Below are 27,818 nucleotides of genomic sequence, written 5' to 3'. Positions count from 1 at the left end.
AAACATGGACTTTGTCATTTGATAATATGGAACAAGGGAGCCTATCTCTTATCCATTACTCCTCCTTTACCACTGAATGAAATAAAATTTTCACAGAATCGTTATCACATTGTACACCTCCTATTTTAGATTTTGATCCAAAACAAAATGAAGTTTAAAAAGTGAATGTTATATAATGAGGGAGTAGGAGGTATCAATTTAGGGAGCATTGCTCACAGTTTTTCTAGTTTTTACAACTCAAACACATGACTAAATACTGCTACCAATACAACATAAGGTTCAGTAGCTGAAATATAATGTTCCAGGACATGATTAATTGTCCTTAGATTGGAGTCATACCTGTAGAAATACTATGGTTGTCACAATGACCTGATACTCTCCATTTCCAATCCTTTTGGTGTTTTTGTACTGCTTGTTTCTCTGTGTTTTAATTCCTTTGTGTTATGTGACTTTATCTTTGTCTGATTTAGTCTTCCTGGTTTTGTCGTGTCCATGGATTTTCTCTTATTTGAAGCTTTGATATTCTTACTACTTCCTTAGAGGTATTCAACTATTGATGGTGAGAGGTTTGTTTTTAATTGTCAAAGTCAGTCAGTGCATAATAATAGCATTTGTCATACACTCTCACCATGGCATGCATCCTGTCTATTTCAATAGTTTGATTGGAATCACAAATGCTTTATCAAAAACAGAATCAAGATTGTGATTGAAAGTGCAGTATATTTTCATATGGGTGCTGATTTTATCAGAATGATTGCAGTAGGTATTGATGTGATTATAAATTGATTTTCTGTGTGAAGATATTGAAGTTTAACTACTTATTCTGAAGAAATGATTGAAGTTTTGTTGAAATGGATATTTAATTGAAGGAAATAATACCTGTAGTGAAATGAAATTTCTTCATGTAAAGCTTGTATGAAATTCTTATTTCAAAAATGAATTCTAATGTTAGTTACAAAAATTTGGTTGAAATAAAAAAAACAACTATTATATGTGATGTTATTGTATATGAATAATTATTTCAGGTTTTAACATTTCACCATTTTTATTTCACCTTTACAAATGAATGCTATATTATTCATAATTAGCTTTAAAAAGTACATGTTTGGTGTAATGAAAAAAACCCAAGGTATTTCATGGATAAGTTAGTGTCAGACAACCATTGTGCCAACTGAAAAACTTTCAGAGCAAACAATACAAGTTCTATATCAGTATCAGGTGTTATCACCTGGTGCCTCAGAACTTCAAAAATCTTTTAACTTTTCTTTTTAAAACTACTTTCATTGTAAAACAATTCCATACTTTGATTGGAGTTACCATGGAAGTGAATGATACTACAGAAGTTTAATGGTTGTCATCATGAACTCAAGGATTGTTATGGTGACCCATCTGGGCCATGAAAACTGATTTATTCAATGTGCCATTGTTTTCCGTTCCTCTTTTGTCTACCCCGAACTTGACTTTTTATGAGCAACTCGGCGGATGTTTCTAGAAAAGCAGAGGACGCTTACCCTACCGTTGTACCTGGTCCATGCTCCCAGTTTTTGGTGGAGTCCAAGTTGCTCATTTGCTTTTGTTACATTTTATGTATGACTTCAGTTATGTATGACTTCAGTTACTTTGTGTTCTTTGTTGTGTATGTCTGTTTTCCATGTCTGGTCTTTGTCCCTGGATTACATTCTATTGATTTCCACTATAACCTTGGTTCTCTTGATTATTCTATCAGATGTAAGTATATTGTAAGTTTTGAATCCTCTAGTTCTGGATATTCAGGTTATTGTTTAGGTGTGTATAGATACGTAACAAGTTAGTCTGATTTGATCATTTTGATCAAAGAAGGGTCATTTTAGCTTGAATTTTATAACCCACTCAATGAGTTGATGGTATGATGGAATCAGTCATTTCTTTTTATACCCTTGACCTATCAAAATTTGTAGTTTTTTTTTATAGAAAAGAAATAGGAAATTGGGAAATTTGTCCTAGAGACAAAAATTGTCCTACATGCATCGAGCAGTGAAAAAACAACAACCTGAACTGTGATTGGGCCTTCAATGAAAAAAATTATTAAGACTACTTTTAAAAATAGTTAAAGATTGTCAAGTTACAAATTTAAAATGTTAACAGGCATTTATTTATTAAAAATACTTAATTTTATGTAGAAACTCACTCAAGACATCATCTTAGATCTACATCTTCCTAGTTCAGTATGTCTGATCATGTCGAACAAGAAATGGTTTGACCTTTGACCCAGAAATATACATCCCCTGGAGCTAATAAGGACTTGTGGTCTTTCTATTTAAAAATGATTATTTCTTATGTTAACTTTTTGGTTTGTGAATGGGGGTGTTTAAAAAGACAAATTACCTACACAAGGCCAAGGTTGTAGTGTTATAATGGACCATTGATCTGACAAGTTACAGTGTAAGATAGAATCGTAAGTCATGTTTTTCTTTAGTTTTGACAGTTTAAGCAAAATATTTTGTTTTCACTTTTAATCTATTTATATATAATGTTTGAATTGGTACCTATTTTATAGAAAGGCAGCCTTTAGTTCTAATATTCTTCTTAAGTAGACCATATTCTACTTCGTTATGTTTTAAAACGAATTTCAGTTTGTGTTAAAAAATGCCAAATTGTGCTAGTTTGAATCAACAGTGAAATTGAACATAGTTTTATTGACTATTAATTGATCAAGAGAATTATTAATTTCTTCAAAATTTGAATTAAAAGCCTGAGAATTTCCTATTTTTTTTTTAAAGCTGAACAATCTGGTGTAAATCAGATGTTTGATCTTTGTATTATGAATGAAAACAAAATTTGCCTATGGGAAAGTAAAAACCATGGTAAAACAGGTTCTCCCCACAGTGATAATGCATGTCCCTTTTAATTGTGTGAGATTTCAGAGCTAGTATTAAATTGATAAGAAATTAGATAATGGACTTTAAAGTCACACTTGTTATCAAATTACTGATAAAATAATCTTAATTAGTCCGATTTTTACATTGATTTACTTCATTAAAGTTGTGAAGCTTTCATCAGTAACTCTTAGCAAAGCTAATCTCAATAACCTTAGTTTTGACCTTTGGCATGTGACCTTTTGATATTGATAGTATTTTATTTCCAAAGAACTTGTGTTTTTCATGTGTTACTCAATGGAAGTTTCAAAGTTAGTCTATGAGTTTTCTATTCAGATATTTTAGCAAACCTTTGTGGTTTTACAGTGTTCACCCATCCTGTAGTAATGCAGTTTTACCTCAAGACATAGAACTAGGAAGATAATTAAATGGCATTTGTGAATCATTATCAAGTGTTTACTAAGTACTGCAGAACACACTTTCGACGTTAGGAATATTATATATAATAATTAAGTACCTGCAGTTAAATTTGAGGGCAAAAAATTCAGAGATAAAAAGAGTGATAAAATTATAAAGAGGAAAACTTTATGGATTTGATTATAAGTGATACTATATGGCTGAAGGATGATAGTTGGTGATACAGTAAAAGGGTGATAGATAAATCTGCAGATAACTTGTTGGTTGTGAAGATTTTTTTCAGTCTTTTATCTTTGACATGAGAGGTGACAGTGTGACCTCTAGGAAGACTGGTAGTATTACTTGTCTGTTACCTGTGAAATTTTTATAACACCTGCGGAGATCAAAAGACTCGGTGATTAAGCTTATTACAGAAGGAAAAGTCAATATCTCATCTTCGGCATCCAGCTTTATTTGAAAGGGAATATTTGAGAAATAGAGTGCATTGAATCTAGTTAATTTTATTCTTTGATAGTTGGACTTGGCCAGTGCAAAAATGGTAGCCTAGAAAAAAAATGTGATGGAGAAAATATGGTGGTGAAAGCATGTATGGATTTATCGCACCACTTGAATCTTAATGCCTGGCATCACCAAGACATGAAATAAATGTGTAACAGTATTTCTACTACTAATAGCCTATGAAATCCATTCATAAATGTGATGTAATTTCTGTTTTAAAGAAGGTTGTAATAGCTGATATTGAATGTTACCACAAGAGAGCAGGGAGTTAGTTGAAACTTTACAACTGGGTTGTACATTCAGATTTATCTCACCTGTGTATTTATGGAAATCACCTGGATGTATTAAGATATAAATATTGATCTCCCAATCTGTTTGTAATAGAGGAAAATTGTTTCATAATTTTCATAGATTTTTAGCTTCTGTCATCAAATGTGAATTGGAGGGGAAATTTTATTGGATTATGTCAGGAACATTGATGAATTGAATTTAATTTGTTTCTTACTTGGAAATACTATTTTAGTACTATTTAAATCGCTTCCAATTTAAAAAGTTGACTTAAAACTTCTTACAAACACCTGAGTGTAATTTGTACATTTTGTGTAAAATTCTGTCTTGGGATTGTAATACATCTGTTTTGGTAAGTGTAATAAGTTATAGGATACCCTTCATTTAATTTTGATTGCCATTTAATCAATGATTGAGCACCTGTTAATGCCATTTAGAGCACTTTCTTTGAAGCATAAAGGTGCATGGCTATCTTCAACCCACTGTGTGTGTGTTAAAAGAAGGAGCTAAATCATTTTTAATTCACTTAACAAGTATTTTTGTGCACTATACCTGAGTACAATTTCTGTAAGAAGTGGATTAACATTTAATCTTTGTGTCCGAAATATTCATAGCCTAGTGTAATGCATTTCATCCTAAGATAAAACCACTTCTTTTAAAGCATATACATGTATGTGCAGTACACAGAATATCTTGTGAACTTGGAACTCTTATTGCTTTAATTTAGAACAGTATATGTAAATTGAGGTATGAGGACTGGAATTCAGATTCCCTTCCAATGTAATGTGCGGGTATATGATAATGTTTTTTTTGTCTGTCCAAAAGTTCAACTGTTCATCCATGATGCATATATGCCTTGGGTTGATGCCCAGTAGACTTTCATCCAACGTTCACTGAGATGTGGTCTTGATGGAAATATTCTCATCCATCGTTCACTATGACAAGGTCTTGATGGAAATATTCTCATCCATTGTTCACTATGACATGGCCTTGATGGAAACATTCTCATCTAACGTTCACTAAGATATGGTCTCTCATCCAACGTTCACTAAGATATGGTCTTGATGGAAAGATTCTCATCCAACGTTCACTAAGGTATGGTCTTGATGGAAATATCCTCATCCATCATTCACTAAAACATGGTCTTGATGGGAATATTCTCATCCATCATTCACTAAGATATGGTCTCTCATCCAACGTTCACTAAGATATGGTCTTGATGGAAAGATTCGCATCCAACGTTCACTAAAACATGGTCTTGATGGGAATATTCTCATCCATCATTCACTAAGATATGGTCTCTCATCCAACGTTCACTAAGATATGGTCTTGATGGAAATATCCTCATCCATCATTCACTAAAACATGGTCTTGATGGGAGTATTCTCATCCATCATTCACTAAGATATGGTCTCTCATCCAACGTTCACTAAGATATGGTCTTGATGGAAAGATTCTCATCCAACGTTCACTAAAACATGGTCTTGATGGGAATATCCTCATCCATCATTCACTAAAACATGGTCTTGATGGGAATATTCTCATCCATCATTCACTAAGATATGGTCTCTCATCCAACGTTCACTAAGATATGGTCTTGATGGAAAGATTCTCATCCAACGTTCACTAAGATATGGTCTTGATGGAAATATCCTCATCCATCATTCACTAAAACATGGTCTTGATGGGAATATTCTCATCCATCATTCACTAAGATATGGTCTCTCATCCAACGTTCACTAAGATATGGTCTTGATGGATTCTCATCCAACGTTCACTAAGATATGGTCTTGATGGTAAGATTCTCATCCAACGTTCACTAAGATATGGTCTTGATGGTAAGATTCTCATCCAACGTTCACTAAGATATGGTCTCTCATTCAATGTTCACTAAGATATGGTCTTATGGAACTTTCACCACAATTCTTGTTCAGTTGTTCCAAAATTAATTTAAATTAAAATTAGACCTAACATTTATTCTATTCAGTAACTGCATGCAACAATTGATAGGTCTAATTCTAATTAGATTGTTCCAAAATAAGCCATATTAAGCAGCAGATGTTAAACACCAAACAATCATTGTGCACATCTAATCTGACCCTGTTTTTCATTATTCTCCTCTTGTGATATGATAAAAATATCACCTTTTGTATTTTTTTTTTGTCAACAGGATATGAACTTATTAATTTCAATTGGTCTTGTGTAGCAGTTTGGATTTTTTGGTTATCATTATGATGGACCTTGTTGCAGATGTATGTAGAATATGAACATTTGAAACTTTACACCAAACTATAATTCTGAGAAGGTACCATGCAAATCTAAAGTTTCTTATTATGATGATTTATTTTGGTAACAGTAACTTTTTCTGTAATGCTATATATTATCAATAAAATGATCATTTCCTTTGTTGATCTGCGAGATAAAAGCATGTTTAACCCTTTTAGCTTATAAAACATTCCTTTTAAATGTTAAGTTCTGGAGTTAATTACTGTGTACCATCAGTCTTTACGATCAAAGTGGGGACATCCTCAGCAAACTACATTTCAGTAAATGATACTTGAAAGTTTTTCCCTTTAGTTTGGTGGTATTTAGCTGTATCTTCTATGAAATATAACTTTACATCATACTATTGCTTTGATGCAACTTTTATCTTTTTCAATTGTTCTTACTGCCTGATATCTCGGGCAACTGTTGTGATATAAAAAAAATATCTGCAATTTGATGACAACACTTTGTCAGATCGACCATGATGTTCCTGATAAACAGAATAAAGCAAGTTTTGAACATCTTGACAGAACATTACTAATCTTCCTATCAGGCTCACTGATATTTTTTCTTTCTCTATTTCAAAACTGCTGTAATTCTGTTTATACCATGCTTTTTATAATTCCATACAAGTATTCTATATGATTAATTTGATATTTATTTTATTTCATAGTTTGTCCTATAAGTACAGAATTTATAGATACATGTAGCAAAAATTCTGCAATTGGCACTACTATAATTACAACTACATTAAGTTATGTCATTGACACTACCAGTACTCCTGTCTTTCAGTTAATTGCTAGAGAATTCTATGTGGTGAAATATTGACATTCCTGAGTTATTATGTGTCAAATTAGCTGGATTTGTGTAGTTTTGAGGCTGCTATAAGAGCTATTAAGAGGAGCTATGTCTAACATGATCTGTCTATCTGTCAGTAAGTGTAGGAGAATCATGACATGACTGACAGATTCAATGTAAGCAGTTAGAAAGTAGTCTCATGCGGTAAACCTTGTCATTTATAGAAGTTGTCTTTTAGGTGATCTTTGTCATGTTTTGTCCTTCTGTCTGTCAGTAAGATTGTTTGGTGACTGAAAATGAGACATATAAATGGAGTTGATTGGAAAGTTGGGCCTTTTTATCACATAATGCACTTTCTAGTAATTTAAAAAAAAAAAATGAACTACATGGGTTCATTTTATGGAATCCCAAACCACCACTGATGTTCCTGTACTACTAATGATAACCTTAGTTCCTCCACTTCAACATGATATTCTAACTCACTGCTTTAGATTATACCCACTTCAGCACTAAGTACATGTATCTGTCACCCTGAAAAAGACACTCAGATCTAAAGAAATGTATTTTCAATGCACATTCTTGAAGCAAAAATTGAGACTGGCAATTTGTTTGAAAAAAAAATATCTGTCTCCAGTCTAAAAAGTAATGGTAGTTTTAGTATGTCTCTTGTCAGTTCATTGACAATGTTCCTTCATTGTTATGTACAGATGTCAAGTGTAAACAGGGTGCTGTAGAAAGAAAACTTGTCAGTAATGTGATTTAATGTATGAAGAGAATTGTCATTTCTTAATTGATTGGAGTGGGACAACTCGACTCATTGGCAATTCTGGGACAACTCGACTCATTGGCAATTCTGGGACAGCTCGACTCATTGGCAACTCAACTCGACTCATTCTTCTTCATTATATAAATTGGAAATTTTTTGGTTGCATTTATGTCATATTGCAGAACTATGGAGAGCAACCAAGAAGGATGAAAAGTAACTTGATGTATTCCATCCCAATTGCTTATGCAGGATTCTTAAATTCAACATGTTCATTGGCCATTGAAAATGCCTGTATAACTTCACTAAGACCCCTCCACCACCCACTACAATCAGAGTGTGGAGATTGAGATGCTTTGTAGAGAATTTGTAGTATCATCAAGGTAGTAATGACATGGCAGACATCTCAGGGGAAGAAGCCTGAGAGTAAGACTGGAAAACCCAGAAATTCTTGGAGAGGAGTGGTAGAGAAAGAAAGAAATGTAAATGGATTGGACACATGGCAGAGGGCTGAGTAAGTGGCAAGTGAAAGACTGAGGTGGGGAGGGATGTCGAAAGGCCTCTAAGGGTCCAGAGAAGATGTGTAAGCATGTGTGTAGAGGAAACCATAAATGCTAAAAGCATAAGACAGGAGATAACATGATGACTGGTTGGTTACGGGTCAGAATAATTTCACTAAGTAGGGTCACACCTCTACTTACATGCTTGTTGCTTCACTAGAAATCCTGCTCAGTCTTTTGGAGACTAATTCAAAGCAGGATTTGTTCAATTGATGAGATATTCTTGTTCTGAAATACAGCACACTTTTTATATTATTCTGTATAAGGAAGTTTGTGGCACTGAGACTTACATGTATTTGTTGATTGTACATGTATTTTTGTGGAAAGATTGTTTTTGGAAACATGATATTAAAAAAAACGTTGTGTAGTACTAGTAACTTCCTTATATTTCATACATGTTTAGAGTGTTAGTTCTTAACTTGATATGGACAGGAAACTCTACCTTAACATTCATTAGTATGCATTGGAAAGAGCCAATTGAACTAATTTAATGAAGTGAGTAAAAATAAGTCTACAAAGCTGCAAGTAAATGAAAATAATTGGTTTTAGTATTCCTCTGTGGATGGCAATAACACAGTAATACAATACCCCACTTCAAGCCACTCTCCATAATAGATTGATTTTAATATTATTCTAGCTGATTATTAATTTTGATGGATTAAATTTTTTTGTCACTTTGTCAGTAGTAATATTTACATTATTAGTTGACTTTAAAGGTAGTTGGATTTTAATGGTAGTGTAATTCTTGCTTGATTGTCTGTTTATTGCCTTGAGTTTGTTAAAGCGACAATTTAAGTGCAGATTAGGTACATTTAAATAATTGGCAAAATTCATCTTAATGTTTTGACTGTTCCTAATGGTAGGAAGTTTTTATTTTTCAGTAGAAGCTCTATAGAACTAATTGAAATGAATCTTTTGTATTTGTGTAACCATTCTTTGTCTTATGGTTGAATGCCTTGAACAAATTGAAGCCTATAATCTTCTGACTATATTGCTAAAGGACTGTGCATTGAATTTTTGTGAACAGTTGTGGTTTTTGAATTGGTCCAATGTAGAGACTTGTGTTATATCATGAAATGTGTTATATTTTTCAAAACTATAATTTGCATAATACATGCAAACAGCCTGTTTGATGCAAATTAGAATTTGCACTTTGCATTACAGTGATACTGTTCCTAAAATTTTGTAATTTATTTTTGTTAAACATGAAACATGCATAAAATGACCTAAATGTTTATGTTGAATATTTTAAAATAGCCAATCCTAGTTACACCGTTTTCTTATAGTATGCATGAAATCCAGATCATGTTGTAAAAGGGTAATGATGGAAGTCTGAGTATATTGAAACTTTTTATAGTCTTTTTAGAATTAAGATAAATAAAAGGATAAATAATTGGAACAATTGAATATGGTAACCAAAATTTGATCACTAGTGCTGAAGATTGTCGAGATTAAATGAGTGTGTGTAACTTGTTGATAGCAGATTCATATTCTTATCGTGAAGTTTTGGCGGAAGAAAGTCCTAGAGTGAAATTACCGTAAATCCATAACTGCCCATAGTGAAATGCCAATGAATTGAAATTAGCCTGTGTCTACTATTCAATTTGAGGATTTAAGCTAGTGGTTAAAGGTCCAGTTTGTGGACGTATATTCATCATGTTTTGATTCATACTATGTGGTTCACCACATGGACTAACGGTGGGTTTATATTATTGTACCATACCTGTATTTTCTTACCTCAGACAGGTAAATAGGATTAAGTACTATGATATGTTTTAATGTTATGAAGTTAGAGTGATGAACAAATACATATACTTCAAAGGTTTCCTGTGAGCAGTAAATCTTTTAACATGCACAATTAAAATCTGCTATTGTTAGTGAAGAGAATCTAGTTAAAAGGATTCAGATGAAACAGTAGATATAAATAACCTATTAAAGTGTAACGGAAGCTGTATAACTTCCAGTAAGCTGGCTAGTTATATTCCTTAGTGTAAAGGGTTTTTTGGAAGTTTTACAAAGTCATGAATTGAAGGACTCTAGCTGTTGTTATAAGTTTGAATGGGGATTAAATTTATTTTGCATAAAATCTTCTAACTTTAACTGTAATAATTAAATTTATTGTTACAAATCTAAAGTAAGGTGTATAATAACTGTTATCAATGACAAAGGGTTTCTTTTAGAAGTTTTATGGTCGTCATCATGAACTCAAGGATTGTTAGGGTATATCCATCAGCTCCTTGAAAACTGATTTATTCAATGGGTCATAGTTTTCCTTTCCTCGTTTGTCTACCCCAGACTTGACTTTTTATGAGCAACTCGGCGGGTGTTTCTAGAAAAGCAGAGGAAGCTTACCCTACCGGTGCACCTGGTCCATGCTCCCAGTTTTTAGTGGAGTCCGAGTTGCTCATTTACTTTTGTTACTTTGTATGTATGATTTTAGTTACTTTATGTTCTTTGTTGTGTATGTCTGTTTTCCATGTCTGGTCTTTGTCCCTGGAATACATTCTTTTGATTACCGCTATAACCTTGGTCCCCTTGATTACTCTTTGATCTCCATATTGATTTTGTTCAAAATCTGAAATTACAGGTATCTCGGACGTTAAACCCCAACAAACAAAAAACAAGAAATTACAGGTTCACAATGGGAACATGTTATAAAGATAAACGTTTCATTCAATTCCATTCAATGGTATTGGAGGAGAATCAGAAAAAGGATGTCTCTCCCCAGTGAAATGGAAGGAAGGTAGGAAGGACTGAAGGATGGACAGACAGGCACCCTTATCATTATACCCCCATTTTGCAAGCAGGGGTATAAAACTTCTGTAGTGAAAAAGGTGCATGTTATCAAATGGGGAAGTGGGGGTATCATGTTAGTGAGCATTGCTCACAATTTTCTAGTTAATTTTTTTTTATAGGATTGTAGAACTACCTTATTAATTACCAGTGACAAGTTAGATCTGGCCTTAGGAATGTTGTATTTGTCAGGTTGAATAACTTTCCCATGGAAAGTAGAAAGTTTCTGAAATTCGTAAGCACAGATTTTATTTGCCTTGTAATAAAAAAAAAAAAAACAATTTATTGATGATACAAGAGATTTTCATAGAAATCATATAAAATGAAACAATTAAGGAAAATAAAAAACATTAAATTGTTCCTTCCTGTCATAGTCAGGATACAGCTGAGTGTTATTTTGACCAGGTTTGTTTTAGCTGGCTAAATATCTTCTGTTTAGTAACTGTTTAACTTGTTTTGGTCTGTTATCTTTATTGTTTTAGTTGTACACTCTATGAAGGAAGGGTAAGAACAACTAAGTATTCATTGATACAGGTAGGTTTGTTTATTCTGTTTATCTTACTTTTGCAAACAGTGAATAATTTAAGCTTTTGTCTTGGATTACTTTAATAATGGTACAAATAGTGAAGGTTTTAGGCTGTCACAGTGAAATGAGATGAGGGGAGTTAACTTTGCCTACATCACTTTTACTAAACTTGTATAGATTCTTTAGCATGATACAGGACATAGCAAGACTGCAAATTAAAGATGGTAGTAGGATTTTTCTCCTATTCATACCAGGGATTAGTAATCTTTGTATATTGTTATATGCTGCTCAAAATATAAATGGAAAAATGTCTTAATGGATTCTGGAATTGAATTTTATTTTGGTAATCATCAACTTGTATAACTACTAAATTGAAATTCCAATTTGTAAATAATAAAGGGTGTTTATGATAGATTGGAACTGATGATAGTAAAATAACATGGTAAAGAAAAATGATTTACGTAGGCTTAATATGTTAAACAAAATTAGCATGAAAGAAAAATTTGTGCATTGAGACAGACCTCTTATTTATTCATAATTGAATTACACTGTAGTCTGAACTATAGAGCATAGTCATAAAGGTGAATAAAATCTCTTCTTAATTTTGTCTTCATGTCACCCAAAACTGATAAGACTACTTGGATCAGCTATTTCTTAAACTTTTTTTCATTACGGCTGCAGCCATAATCATGTCCAAACCTTAAAAGATTTCACAAGTTTTATTATGCCTCCATCTTTAGGTGTTTAGCATTAGGCATTTTTAGGTATATTGATGCCTCAAGCTTCAGACATTTGGCTTTTAAGTTTTGGTAAAGCATATTCTGTACCAAAATTAGTTTGTCAACTAAAATTTTGTATCTTCCATTGGAATAATTTGATATTTGTGTGCATCTTAAGTGTGAAGTGTTGTACTTTATGTGGTAATGCCATCAACATCACGGGAAAAAAAACTTCCTGTTCACCAAACATCTGTTGTTTAGTGTTATGTAATTTTTTGTCAGTGCAGAAACTTGAAAAAACTTCATAGGATTAAATTGAAATCTGTGCAGTTTCAGCGAGTACCGTGAAGAAGACTCTTTTCGTTTCTTCCTATGAACTAGGTCAACTATATGCGACACATTATTTTTGAGTTATAACCTTACTTTCCCGTAAGTTTAATCTACGTGTACAACATATTAGTTTTAACCCTAAAATTGCTAGTGCTACTCAATAATGTGCTTTTCAATTAAACCACTCTCCTACAAAGCTGAAGAACTTCAATTAAACCACACTCTCTACTAAGCTGAAGAACTTCAATTAAACCACACTCTCTACCAAGCTAAAGGACTTCGATTAAACCACACTCCCTACAAAGCTGAAGAACTTCAATTAAATCACACTCTCTACCAAGCTAAAGGACTTCGATTAAACCACACTTCCTACAAAGCTGAAGAACTTCAATTAAACCACACTCTCTACCAAGCTAAAGAACTAATGTGCTTTTCAATTAAACCACACTCTCTACAAAGCTGAAGAACTAATGTGCTTTTCAATTAAACCACATTCTCTACAAAGCTGAAGAATTAACTACAAAATAACATCAGATAAATAAACGTGTTAATAGAAAACTAACATTGTGTTGATTTTAAAGATTTAAAAATGTAAAAAGTTTAGAGGTATAAGTTTGTAAGTGGATTACTATGTATTTACATGGTAAATATACATACATTTTCATATCAATCGTTATCTTATTATTTCATATTTTTAGTGAAAATAGCTATATTGACTTAAAGTGAGTCTGTGCATGTAAGGTGGTGTTCAAGTAGACAGCAGTTTGTCTTGCAAAATGGTATATGAAAAGGGGCCTTGTCTGGAGAATTTATCAAATGTTAAGTACATGTATGTGAAGGAGAGAGACCATTTTTGGAAGAGCTTATCTCATGCTAAGTGGTATAAAGTTGACAGACCATTGTTGGAAGAATTTGCCTCATGTGTATGTCATAAAGTACTGAAACATGTACTGTTTTGTATTGTTGTTAATAAGTCATTTTTTCACTCTATGCAGATATTCATTTGATGTTTGGTACATCACTTTACCATGGCAAGTTATAGTTCAGGTTTTGAATTTTGTTCTGATGCATTGATTTTTTTGTCACACCTCGCTAACATGTTGCCCTGTAGATGTTTAGATAATCTGTCCGATAATCAGGATATTATTAATTATTGATTAATTAAATAACCTGTGATAATTACCTGTCATAATGACCATGTCAATAGGTAGATAATTGATAACCAGATATATATCATACTGACATCTACATAGTTATTCTTGTTCCTGGTTTTCTGGGATTGATGTAGTCCTTGACCCATGCAGTGTTGTACATGTATATAGTTCCATCTCCATCTTTTACAGTCTGATACTGTTTTCACCAACATGTGACATCTAGTTTTTAATTTGTGGTTTATTGAACCAGGAAAAGGACAAAAGATTGTATCCTGTGAATAATAAATCTTCAATTGTATTACATCTCACATGAACAAAATAATTTTACCACTAGGTATGCATTGATCAGGCATCATTGATTGCTCCCTATCAGACTTATAGGATTTTAAATTTAAATAGAAAATGCCTGTTATAATGGGAAATTCATTCTATAATGCAGCCTATTAGCCCAGCATCTAAAAGCAGAAAAAAAAGTAATTTAGATAGCAATTCTTCTGGGATCTTATTCATAAAACAGATAATGTATTTATTACAGTTGTTCATCATCATTGTATAAATACTACATCAAAAATAAATGTTTCTGACTTTGATAAGCTCCAGTAGTTTACCCCAGAAAGATGGATGGACTTAATTATTTAAATGTAATCATAAAAAGTATCATGTTTTGGTCCCTGACTGAAACTGGTTTTACTATCAGTATCAAACTCAGGTTTGAGTGATGTCTGAATATGTTTAAAAGTAGGGCCATTTTTAGAAACAAGGTCTTAAAAACAAATTGAAGATTAAGAGCTTAAGTAAATTAGACTAGAAAAGGGTTAATAATCTGTAATAAAGCCTTGAAATATTTAAAATAAGAAGGGCAAATGTCAATAGTAAATTCGTTTTGCTTGACCAAAGTAAATGTTACAGTAATATATCGGTTAACATTTGTTTTGCCTGACAAGTGGAAATTATCAGTAAATATTTGTTTTGCTTGACAAGAGGAAATTATCAGTAAATATTTGTTTTGCCTGACGAGAGGAAATGTATCAGTTAACATTTATTTTGCCTGACAATAGGAAATTATCAGTAAATACTTGTTTTGCCTGACGAGAGGAAATCATCAGTTAATATTTGTTTTGTTTGACAAGAGTAAATGTTACAGATAATATTTGTTTTGCCTGAAAAAAGTAAATGCATCAGTTAACATTTGTTTTGCCTGATGAGGAAATTATCAGTAAATATTTGTTTTGCCTGACAAGAGGAAATGTAGTAGTTAACATTTGTTTTGCCTTACAGGAGGAAATGTATCAGATAACATTTGTTTTGCCTGACGAGAGCAAATGTATCAGACAACATTTGTTTTGCCTGTCAAAAGTAAATGTTACAGATAACATTTGTTTTGCTTGACAAAAGTAAATGTGTCAGTTAACATTTGTTTTGCCTGACAAGAGGAAATTATCAGTAAATATTTGTTTTGCCTGACAAGAGGAAATGTATTAGATAATATTTGTTTTGGCTGATGAGAGGAAATGTATTAGTTAACATTTGTTTTGCCTGACAAGAGTAAATGTTACAGTAAACATTTGTTTGCCTGACGAGAGGAAATATATTAGTTAATAGTTATTTTCTCCATCAGCAAGTGATTGGAAGTTAACTAGAATGACAAAAAAGCATTGAATGCAGTAAGTGTAAGAAAATGTCATTGTAAAATCTGTTAGATGTAATAATTTTGTTCCTATTTTACCTTAATTGGGGAGTAGCATAGATGTACTTGACAGAATTGTACTATAAAGTGGCAAAGAGCTGTACATTGCTGAATTTAACCTATTTTGTAGTAAAACTGATGTGCTTGATAGTAATTAGCCCATACTGTGAAGATCCCTAATGCTGCTCTTGACCAATTCTCCCCTAAATTTAGAATTAGCAAAGTGCTGTGATTAACTGTATTTTACCTGTATTGTTGTGGTTGCAGAAAGGTGTACTTGACCATGTTTTATTTGTATGGTAGTTATATATATATATTTATTGAGTGGTGTCAAAAATTGTGACTGACTATATTTATCGCAGTGTTGTTTTTGATTAGCAAACAAGCATATTTGACTGTTTGAAGTGGTTTTTGAACTCATAAAAGACTGAACAGTTTCTAATTTTGTGAATTTCTGCTGAGTACAGAGGTTTTCAATTTTGCAATTAAGATATGATAATAAAAAAATTGATTGTTTTTGATTTACCTATTTTAGGAGGTCAGCTCTTTCAAAGCTTCCAGATAATGATAAACTTTTATCTGAAATACAAGTAATGATCAAGGTCATCTATCTATCAATCATTCAAACTATCAATCAATCAATCAATCAATCAGTCAATAAGTAGATTTAATAGCATTGTCTTATTGCAATAGTTGTATTTCACCAGTGTTTACCCTTATTGAGTGCCAAATTGTGTGGGTGGACATTCTGTGAAGAAGAAATTCTCCATATATACTCTTCAGCTTTACCAGGTGTTTACTGAAGCAGTTCTCTGGAATATATTCTTTTCAAATTGGAAGAAAATTTAAATTGGATATACTTATGGTAAAGATTGATTTATTGAACATGTGCATGGTGTTTCTATAAACAATATGTTCAGTTGTACATCAGCTCTATAAACAGAAGACAAGTTGTTGTAAGTAGATAAGCATACTGTACATAGACTGAAGATGCTTCTCATACTTCTGTAACAGAAATAAGTTTTGTCCTACAAGCTATTTTTTCCCAGCACTAATCACTTTTCATGTTCATCATCATTCATCCTAGATAAAACTAGGTAGATGCTATCTCAGCACATTGATCATTGGTTTCTGTTGATTGATGTTCCAGGGTAGTATTTTGATTTGTAGTGATGTAATTGCTCTTTGGCTTTGGTGTCAACAGAATATTGTGATGGGTACAACTTAAGAAATCTCTAACTCATGTTAATCAATGTCTTTCCATATCTTTCTTTATATTGTCTACAGCAAGCCTTATTAGGACAAGAAGTACCAAATGTTTTGGATATGAACATGGAAGATTCTAAAATTTGACATTTGAACTCTAATTGATTTAAAAGAAATTTGATTTTAAAAAGGAATCTTTTTTGATGTAAGAAAAGAGATATTTAAAACTGGAAAACATAACTTTCCATGATTCTGTAAAGACCTGCATTGACCTTGAAATTGAAGAATAAAACTACAATTAACTGGAAAACATAATAAAAAATAGGTCCCAGTTTGGAATGACCCATTTAAGACCTGCATTGACCTCCATTGTTCAGACTAACAGACATGAAAGATCTGCAAAACCAACAGTGATAACATGATCTATAAAAAAAAAAACTGTACTATTATTTTGACTGAGCTTTTTGTCAAGATGTCAGTCCAACTGAAATTCTTGCAGTCACAATTTGTCTGAATTTGTAAATGAGAAGACAAGAATTTGAAACTGGAACCAATTCAGTTCCATTTTGATCATTTAAAATACAACAAAATATGATGTAATTTAAATGAAACAGCATTTAATCCCAAGCTTTTTGACAAATATTAATTTTTAAAGTTGCTCCATTTATATTTGTAACATCAGAATATTCCTCTCACTAGTCATATCTTCCTGACTTCAAAGTATTCTCAGATGGAAACCCACTCATTTTGATCAGAAATGCCTGTACAAAGTCCAGGACCATAGTGGTTGTTTCTAACTTACAGGTTTTTGACTTGTCATTTGTTATATGAACTTCAGTTCTTTTGGTTATACCTTTTGACTATTGCCTAGAGTTTGCCTATCAGTTGGTTTGTTCCTTTGGCTATACCTTTTGACCATTGCCCGGAGTTTGCCTATCAGTTGGTTTGTTCTTTTGGCTATACCTTTTTACAATGCCTAGAGTTTGCCTATCAGTTGGTTTGTTCTCTTGGCTGTACCTTTTGACCATTGCCTAGAGTTTGCCTATCAGTTGGTTTGTTCCTTTGGCTATATCTTTTGACCAATGACTAGAGTTTGCCCATCAGTTGGTTTGTTCCTTTGGCTATACCTTTTGACCAATGACTAGAGTTTGCCTATCAGTTGGTTTGTTCCTTTGGCTATACCTTTTGACCAATGACTAGAGTTTGCCTATCAGTTGGTGATTTTGTCATTACCTTGTGTAAGTCTGGTATTCTCAGTTATAGTGCAATAGGTCATAATCATTAGCTTAAAACATATCTTTTAGAATCCATTATTTAATTTTAAGAAGAGAATTTCAATTTACATCTTGTTATTTTATTGCCCATCTGCTTCAGTCAGAATCAGCACCTTACTAATAAAATGGAAGTAAAAGAATCAGTATGGATTCAGGGCATTTATTTAAGTGTATTAGAATAACTTCAAGTTCTTCTGAGAGTCTTGGAAAGCTATTAACTTGTCATTTGTAGAGGTAATAATGTAGAATGGCTATATCCTCATAGATTTGAAATGTTACATTTTTTATTTCCCACAGCAGAGTTTAATGGCCTGCTTCCCATCCATATATATATATTTCTGTTCATCTGTTTAGTTATAGCTCCATTTACCAGTCTTTTACTGGTAACTGAATCCAATACAATTATGTATTTGGTCACATTGCCTCAGCTATTTAAACAAATAAGTTTTATTCAATCAAAGTTAGCAAACATACAACTACAGGACACAGGACAACAGGGCACAAATTTTATTTAGTACAACAGTACTGACTTCAATAAGACTTCTTGTCTTACTTTAAAGATGGTACCTTTCTCATAGTAAGAGTAAAATGTTTGATCATTTTGTACTTAGGTATCATTAGGGGATTATTTTGCTCAGAACAGAAATTGCTGCCTATCTATATCTCTAGTAAATGCTCAATCTGCTCTTTAGGAAAAATATATATGGAATATCTCAACAAGCCTGAGCATGTGTCTGTATATTTTGTATTATAATGTACGTATCTAATCTGAAAGTAAATATTTATCAGTTATCCAATTATTCTTTTTATCAGTTATCCAATTATTGGTTTTTTAATCATTTTATATACATTTCCTTATTGAACAACTATAGTTTGCAAAAAAGCTAATAGTGCAACTACACACTGTTGTCGCATGATGTCATTTTCATACAAAACTCTAAAGAAGACTCTTATGACTTCACAAACACTCTCAATGTATTGATAGATATTTCTGAATATCTTGTCATGTATTAAAGAGAGATAGAAAAATATCTGTCAACATGATTTCAAGAAAAATGTAAAGAATACCAATGATCCTGTTCTGATCCAATACCCAGGGAATCAATATGTGTCAGAATTCTATCAGAAAACTATTATATAAATAATGTCTTTTGCAGAAAAAAAGCTTGAGAAAAAAACTCACTCAGACATGATTTCTGTATCAGTGCTAAAACTACAGGGGAAATGTGCTTTACATAAGTAGAAACTAAAATAAACAGATTCTGACAGAGTAAAGAACTTTTCCCCCAGTGTTAATGGGTTATGATCTTTTTTCTGGAATCTGGAGGTGGGAGAATCTGCCAAAGTGGAAATAGGAATTAATTAATGCAGGTTTATTTAGTCTACACTTAGATGAAACAAATAGCTCTTTCTGTCTACTTTCTTTTAAAAATTAAATTGTGGATGTGAAGTGTTCTTACATGTTGTTCCTCATTAATACCTAAATCCTAGAATTAAAATACTTTATGTTGTTTGATGTTAAAGGTAAACATTGTCAGAACATGTAGTAGATTTTATATAAGTTAGATAATAATTGGTCCTATAAATGCTGTAAATCAATTTATGGTCATGAATACTTTTCCCTTAAATGTTTTCTATGAGATATCTGTAATTTACAACATAAAACCTCAATATTATGATAAAAAGAAAAGTGTCTACAAGAAGTAAGTCCATTAACACTGTGTTATATATGGTTGGTGTTGATAGTCCTCATACCTTGATGTAATATCCTATCAGTGTATGATATTAGTCCAACTCAATTCCAACTTTTTTTTCTTACATTTCAAGTAAAATAATAATACAATTGATGGAGTACATATATGTGACAATTACATTGTGTTGCTATATGTTGTCATTTACGAATCATTCTCTATATGGAGTGATTTGAAATGGCAGGGATTTTAATTTGAATGCTAGCTAGCAAAACCAGAAATTATTAAGTGTTTTCAGCTGTAGCTGTTAAGTCCACAATTTCTCTTTGAATAATTTTGTATCCCAGTACCTTAGAATGATTAATATTTAGTTAAATCAGGAAAATACTCCACCTATGATTAATGATTATACTCATTAACTTTGATCAAATTTATTATTCTGTTTTCAATGTTTGTAATCTTGACATCAAACTTTATCTCATTAACTCCATGTTTTCTGGACGTTAATTGTATGTTATTCATTCTGCATATTTTTTTTTCTTTCCAGGCCTTTTGCGAGGATCAGTAATTGGTGGACCAAGAAGAGTCGTCTCACAAATTTATGAGAATGTGGCTGTGCCTCATGGCAGACCACAGGGTAAAAGGACGTCATTGCCATTAGTTACAGGCAGCATGACCTTTGAACCTGTAATGGAGAGAGAAGAAGGTGGTAACCATGACAAAGAACTAATGATAGATCGTTTGGCCTATAAGGAAATGAAATCTGGGATGAAAGAAGATGGGTCATTTGATGACGAATGTGAATGGAACCAGGTATAGCATTACAATTAGTTGTACAATATTTTAATCTTTGGTCAATTAGATTTTTATAAAATTCTTTCTTCGTATGAAATATCAAAAGTGAATAATTATATAAACAAAATTAATAAATTTATTTTTAAGAGTTAAGCAAAAAAGCCTAAAATAAATGATTTCAGGTAAAAAGGAGCTGCTCAATGTATGTATATGAGCATTGTTGAAGACTTGAGAGAAAAAAAAAATGCCAACATTTTGAAAAGTAAAACAGCATAAGTACAAAGGCTTTTTTATTAGGATAATATCAGAAACACTCTATCTGATAAGAGGTGAATAAAATCTAAAGGAGTAGTTCTTTACCATTTGAATAAGACGTCAGTTAAAGAATACAATTTGACAGCTGTTGTTTATCAGACTCCCACTAGTATCAACAGCATTGATATATTATTACCAATGTTCTTACAGATAGCAGATATTGTATCCAGTTTTGGTGGCAAACTTTCACATGATGAAAGTATTTCAGATGCAGAGTTAGGCAACCTTTTAGAAGGTACTAGCATTGCCTGCCAGAAATGACCATGAAATGACCTTGACCCCTAAAGTTGGCATGGTGCCTTCTGTTAATTGTGGAGTGATGTTGCCTGTCTTTCAATCTGCTTGCTTGAATTTCTGCTTGAAGAAAAACTTTCCATCTTGAACAAGGTTCCCATCTATCTGATGTTTAATACAAGCATATATTTTGATGTCTGCTACCTGAAACAATTAGCCATCCATACACCTGCAGGCTAAGAAAATTGTTTCCTTCAAATTTGCTAATTGGATTTGCATGTCAACATTTCATACACAATTAAATGCTGCACTAAATTTACAGAAAAATGTTCTTTAGTTGGCATACTCTATAACCAGGTATCATTGTTTAGGTATAGTATGGCAATTCCATTCTTGTCTAGACTTAATTATGTTTTAGTGGAAGCCAGCAGTAGGTCTCTAGACAGAAAATTAATGAGAAGGAAATATTCTTTCTTATAATATTTAGGTGATTTTATTGAGTAATAGATCCAGGAACTGTAATTTGTTAACCTTAGATTGCATACAAACCTATGTTTGTCATGACATATAAATAGATGGGAAACTATCAGTTCAGATGATGGCTTTTCTGAAGGACCAGCATGTGGGAAAATCATTTTCTCTTTTTTTTCAGTGGTATACTTGTGCATGAAAGTACAGCTAACTGTTGCAAATTACCAAAATTGAAAAAGTGCCATATTCAAATCAAGTCATGAGAGAAAACACTTTCACATCTGAAGCAATGCTTGTAGACAAAATAATATGTATGTGCCTTCTGGATTGCCACTGCATTTCACATTTATAAGATTTCTTATTGAAATCAATAACATAATTATGCAGTATAGTGTAAAAATTGTACATGTATCACCATATTTTGTTTACATATCAGATATAACAGATACATGTATGCTTCTCTTGCAGTAGAAATCTGACTACTATCATTAATCTTCACCTCAATAGATAAAATAATAAAAAGAAATATGTTTGTTTCTGTTCATTTTCATCCAAAGTTTGTCCATGTACTTAAAACACATGTACCGAATGAATAGTAATGGTAATTACCTTTTATTATATTTCCCATAAAGATTTTAAGTGATTATTTTCATTGCTTAATCCCCCCTATTTTTGGAAGGAATGAGCAGAACAGACATTTTTTACAAGCATGCCTATATAAGTAGAAGACAAAGTTACGATATAATTACCCACCATTGATTTATATTACATTTTCTTCTGTTATAAACGATAGGATTTTGATTAAGAAAAAATGTGTAAATAAGATAATGTTCTTAATCAGGAAATCAACACTTCACTGAAGTGTATCTATACACATATAGTATAATGTCCTGTTGTCTTCTGCTTGTATTTATAGCATGATCATCCGTATGTTTTAAATTCACAGAAAATCTTGTTAAAAAAATCGTAAAAATGGATTCAGACTCAGCTTTAGATCAAAAAGTAAGTCAGCTAAAAGAATTGCTTTCATTTGTAAATTCGAGATTCACCAAATTAGACCTAAAGTGACAAGCATTGGTGATTAGTAGTCTTAACTTTTATCTGTTCAAGAAAAATATCCCAACCAGTGTCTCATGTTTAGAAAGATTAACATCATAGAAAAGTTATCTTTGTATTTAAGATATGAGTTGAATGTAATCCATGGTAAAAAATGATTTGAGTACAAGATTTTTTGATAAGTGAAGATTTTAAAATTTCAGAGATTAGAATGCAAGTGATAGTCAAACTAATTGATAAGGAAGAAAACAAAAGCAATATAAGAAAGTTTTATTTATAGTGACTACACTGTGATTCATGTTAATCTCTGAAAATTTTGGTATGAAAAATATGTAGTTTTGAATGAGTTGGTAGATTTTCTCCAAATGCATGCACCTGGAATGATGTTTTGACCTTCTTCTCTAGATTGAGGATATAATGGCATCATTTGGGGCGGGAATTGACCGAGAGTCGGTCTTCGTTGAAAAGTTTGAGGCCTTATTCACTAAACATCTTACAAGTACAGGTAAATGAATGTCACATCGTCTCTCTGCATGTACATGTAGTATGAAATATCTGTTAGTTTTAGTTAATCATATTTTGAAGTTTTATATTTGATAAGAAACCTTTGTTTTTTTCTCTTTATGAGACGCCGCTCTATCTTTTGACTATATTTCCTTTTGTTAATGGTATGACTGTTATAAAAACTTCAGCAATCGTTATTTTAAAGTCAAACTCAATATACTGCCTCATTGTTGTGATTCTTATGTTAATTCTTTGTTATTTGTGATATTTTTGTGATTTATGATTTATCAGTATCATGATCAATCTTTATAATCTTATTTTAGCTTTGCTTTTGCTTAAGCTGACTTCTTTATGTTTAAAATGTAAAAATTACATGTAAATCCGAGTAAGAACATTGAATAACAACCTAATGGCTGTCTATCATAGTGTCTGTAATTTAAAGAAAATTTTCTGTTTCAAATTATTTTACATTTATTGTCATGTGATGATAAAGAAATATCTGTAAACTAGATCATATGAAAAATGTACAGATTGCTGATTTAAAAAAAAAAGTATTGCACCAAATATTTTTATCTTGTGGAGAGGGAAACCCTGTAAAAATGCTGTAATGTATGAGAGTGCAGTGTTCTACATCTGTATGTTGTGTCACTCAGAACAAATCCTGTTTAAGATCATATCCAAGTCAAGAGAAATCATAATTGAAACAAGACATGATAATGGTATCTTTATGAAGTAACCTACAGAATACAATTTGTTAATAATGTATTGTTAAGGAAGAACTAATGCCATACAAGTGTTTAATGATAAGAAGTATCATTGTGTAGATACTCAGGGATGAAGTGTACCATGTAATAGTATGAAATAATCTTCTATAAACACCATTGTCTTTTGCTGTCAGACTTGGGATATAAATATTAGACTAATTTGTCTTAATTGATAAAGTGGTCAAACATGTAATAGATTACCGGTAGTTATAATGACCTCCATAGAATTAATAAGCAAGGATTTGTTTTCTTGATTGAAATCCTATTATGGATACTTTTGAATGCCAGACATTGTGTAACTGGAATTTATTCAACAGATGTTCTATTGGCAAAGTATTATTAAATTAGAGACAAGCATTTGTCAAAGAAATTTATGAAATCATAGATCATATTTTGAAATAATTAAATTGCATAAGCAGTTTGTATGATGTGGTGATGTTGATAAAACACATTAGATATTCTAGTCTGGTTATTACGTAACTAGAAGGGTGTAGGCAAAGTCTCTCAGAATGGGAGAGAAATGAAAACTTTAAAGATTTCACATCGGATTATATACTCAATCAGAGTTACACAGATGTGTGAAAAATATCAAAAGTTATCTTTGTGATATATTTTTTTTATAAGGCCTCTGAATTCTTCATTGCACCTTAATTGACATTAAATTTTATCTCTGATGTGGCAAAGTAAAGACAGAAATGTCCTTATATTTTAATGTCAACTGTGTTGTGGAACATTAGATTGGGGAAATTATACCCAGGGTAGCTCTGTCAATAAGTAATTTTACTCAATAAGATGCTGCATAAGTTAAAAAAGGCTGGATTTTGGTTTTTTTTTTTTATCTCTGAAACAATACGATATATACTGGCCTCTGTTATTCAAACTTAAATAATATAGAATGTACAGGTATTACCATAACTTTACAGAATAGATAAATAGGTTTGTATACATTACAGGTACAAAGAACAGCATTAGTGTTCATAGTGTTGGCGAATGGTTAGAGTCCCTTGGGTTAGGGCAGTATGAAAGTACCTTGTATGCCAATGGATTTGATGACACAGAATTTTTGGTAGGTTTTCATTCATAGATAGTATTAAAATAAATTTATAGCCATAGACAGCATGTGTGCACTATCATAGATAAACTTGATATGACAGTATCAACAACATTAATATTTTTCTGGACACTGTAATACTCAGCAGTTTGCTGTCACATGTATAACAAGCCTTAAATTGGTTAAGAATGACCAATTTTCAGCTCCCACTAAACATAATGATTTTTCATGAAGAGCTTCCTCTTGTTTACTGATCACAAACTTTTGAGATTTTTATGCAGGTAAATTTTGATGAGTTACAGATTGCAGTTAAGTTCTCTTCTATTTTGTAAAATTTTGGTGGAATATTTTTCATTGAAATTTGAGAACCTGTACTGTAGGCAGGGGCATTAGTGTCCTGCCAACACATCTTGTTTTTTAATTTAATTTTAATCAGGTCTGTGATTGCTGAAGATTAGTATTCATCTCATTAGGTAATTTTTGCTGAAATAAATAAATAAGTAAACAAATGTATTTTTGTTTTCAAAGGGTGAAAAAATAATGGAAGATCAGGACCTACAGTCCATAGGTATCACAACAGCTGAACATAGGAAGAAGATTCTAGACCATGCCAAGACACTAACACAGATCATACCCATAAGTAAGTCACCAACTAAATTTATTTTTAGGAGGACGATTTTGTGACACAGTTTGGTAGAGTTGAAGCTAACAATGGCCTGAAAACACTCAACAGTTTTTTTTACACCTCCTGAAAACCAAGCCAGGAAGGAATGAATATAGGAATCATCATGTCTTTTTGTCTGTCAGCCTGTAGAAATAGATAGTTTCTAAGCACAGCTATTTTATAGAAAGAGTAGACATTAGACATGCATGAAGGGAGTTCATCATTGGCCAAAACCTGGAAAGAGAAATAACGTAACTGTAGGATTTTAAATACTAAATCTTCTAAGCACAATTTCTCCCACACCAAACAGGTTTCAATCAAACCTTTTATAAATGTAAGGCATCATATATACATGTTAATGAAAGAAGATTTGATTAACAGCAGGTCATTGCAAGGGGAAATTATCCAATTTAAAGGTTTAACATGATGTAAATCTACTTGAAAGGGGTATATTCTCTTTATGATGTAAAATGCATTTACCTGACATTATCGCATTAGAGGTGCCAACAGTCCAGAGTCTGGTACAAAAGTAAACATTTACCTGACGTTATCTCGTTACAGGTGCCAACAGCCCACCAGAGTCTGTTCGAGTCTGGTTAGAAAGCATACATTTACCTCATTACCTTGATAAATTCATCTCACACAAATACAATACAATGGAGAGAGTCCTTCAACTCTGGGAATTAGAACTTAGTACAGTAAGTATTGGATAGATCAAAATCGCTGATTCAGGATTCGTTATTTCCTATTTGTTTCATTAAATCAAAGATATGTAATGAAAAAAAAACAGGTTAGTTTCCAAATAACCAAACCTAACCAATAACTTGGTTGTATTGTATTATAATGGTTAAGTATGCTTAAAATGTGATATGAAAGGGTTTGATATTAGATAATTTTAAAACCTTGCATGTTGACACTTAATTTTCACAATATTGAGAAGATAAAATTCTAAATGACTGGTACATAAAAGATATGCTCTGTTGCCACTAAGGTAATAATTATACTACATTTGTACATGTATATGTATATGATATTTTCCAGGTATTAGACATATCCTCTTTAGGACACAGAAAAAGAATATTGGCCTCATTAGGAGACAGATCTCCACCAGACAGACAGTTTTCTTCCCTGGTAGGAATAATTAGTCACTAGTTATGTCACTGGATTGTCATCAGAAATTGTCTCTGAGATATTGACGTTATAGATCCTGATAGAAACAATATGAAATTGTTTGTTTTTGGTTGGAAGATGAGTTTTTATACAGGATCCAATAGGCCGCTAATTTGGCAGTAATTCTTGTGTAAAACTTCCAAATCTGTAGATTACACTTTTCATTATATCCAATAACTTATTTAGTATATTGTACAATAAAAATTATTGTTTAAGGATTGTTATAATTGCTGGTTAGTGTATAAGATATGAATGACTTTTGAGTCGGTTTACGGTGAATAAACTGTGAAGCAGTTAATGTTGCAGCATAAACAGTTATAAGTGAAATAAAAAAAAAAAATTATTTTTATGATATGAAATCAACATTTAAGGCGGATCAATACTGTCAACTGACAATAGATTGTGCCATTTGTAATTTACATGCATGCTTTTAGTGTATTGGGGTACCCCATTGAAGTAGTTAGGTGTGTGGCTAAAATACCAGAATATACAAAATGGACAATGTTGCTCAATAACGATAAATTATTCAGAATTTCACAAAAAATACAATAGTCTTAAATGGCAAAAAAATCAGAGAATTCAAGTACATGTATACACTTGCAAGTATTTGTTCCAGTTGTACAATTGGCACCTTAATTCTTATCTGGAATTAGATTTTTATTGTAGGAAGGGAGATAACCTAAGTCAATTTGCTTAAGCTAGGTACCCAACCCTTCAGTTTTCTTTTAACCATGCTATAATTCATATCAGTTGTTCAGGTAATTATTAGAATTGTTGTGTGTTGTAGAAAAAGAAAAGTAAAGTTGAAGACCACAAATCTCCATTGACTGATATAAACTTGTTTAAAGACTACACCAAGGTCAAGCCATTACCTTCAAACTCGGAGGAGGATGTTAAATCCTCTTCCAAGCCAGAGACTCCTTCAGTTGAGAATAGTGATGATGATGTCTTCCATAATAATGTACAGGTA

General features: G+C 32.1%; 1 protein-coding gene across 6 annotated transcripts in view; it reads left to right on the top strand.

Moving 5' to 3' along the window:
• The window catches only part of LOC148609149 (uncharacterized), a 79,011-nt gene that overhangs the window by 25,590 nt on the left and 25,603 nt on the right, over positions 1 to 27,818 (top strand). For 5 of the 6 annotated variants that reach the window (XM_088542928.1, XM_088542929.1, XM_088542927.1 and 2 more), the window contains 7 exons: positions 20,372 to 20,637; positions 23,101 to 23,200; positions 24,917 to 25,029; positions 25,543 to 25,654; positions 26,240 to 26,376; positions 26,720 to 26,809; positions 27,636 to 27,815. In XM_088542928.1, coding sequence (XP_088399054.1) covers positions 20,372 to 20,637; positions 23,101 to 23,200; positions 24,917 to 25,029; positions 25,543 to 25,654; positions 26,240 to 26,376; positions 26,720 to 26,809; positions 27,636 to 27,815 — 998 coding nt within the window. Of the gene's footprint in view, positions 1 to 20,371; positions 20,638 to 21,084; positions 21,170 to 23,100; positions 23,201 to 24,916; positions 25,030 to 25,542; positions 25,655 to 26,239; positions 26,377 to 26,719; positions 26,810 to 27,635; positions 27,816 to 27,818 lie in introns of all 6 variants that reach the window. The other variant, XM_088542926.1, reaches the window with a different exon arrangement.

Source organism: Perna viridis, chromosome 8 (assembly GCF_037379345.1).
Source record: "Perna viridis isolate PV_CMFRI_1.1 ecotype Kerala chromosome 8, ASM3737934v1, whole genome shotgun sequence".
Classification (NCBI taxonomy): Eukaryota; Metazoa; Mollusca; class Bivalvia; order Mytilida; family Mytilidae; genus Perna; species Perna viridis.
The sequence above is the reverse complement of the archived record's forward strand: the minus strand, read 5'-3'. Positions and strand labels throughout refer to the sequence as shown.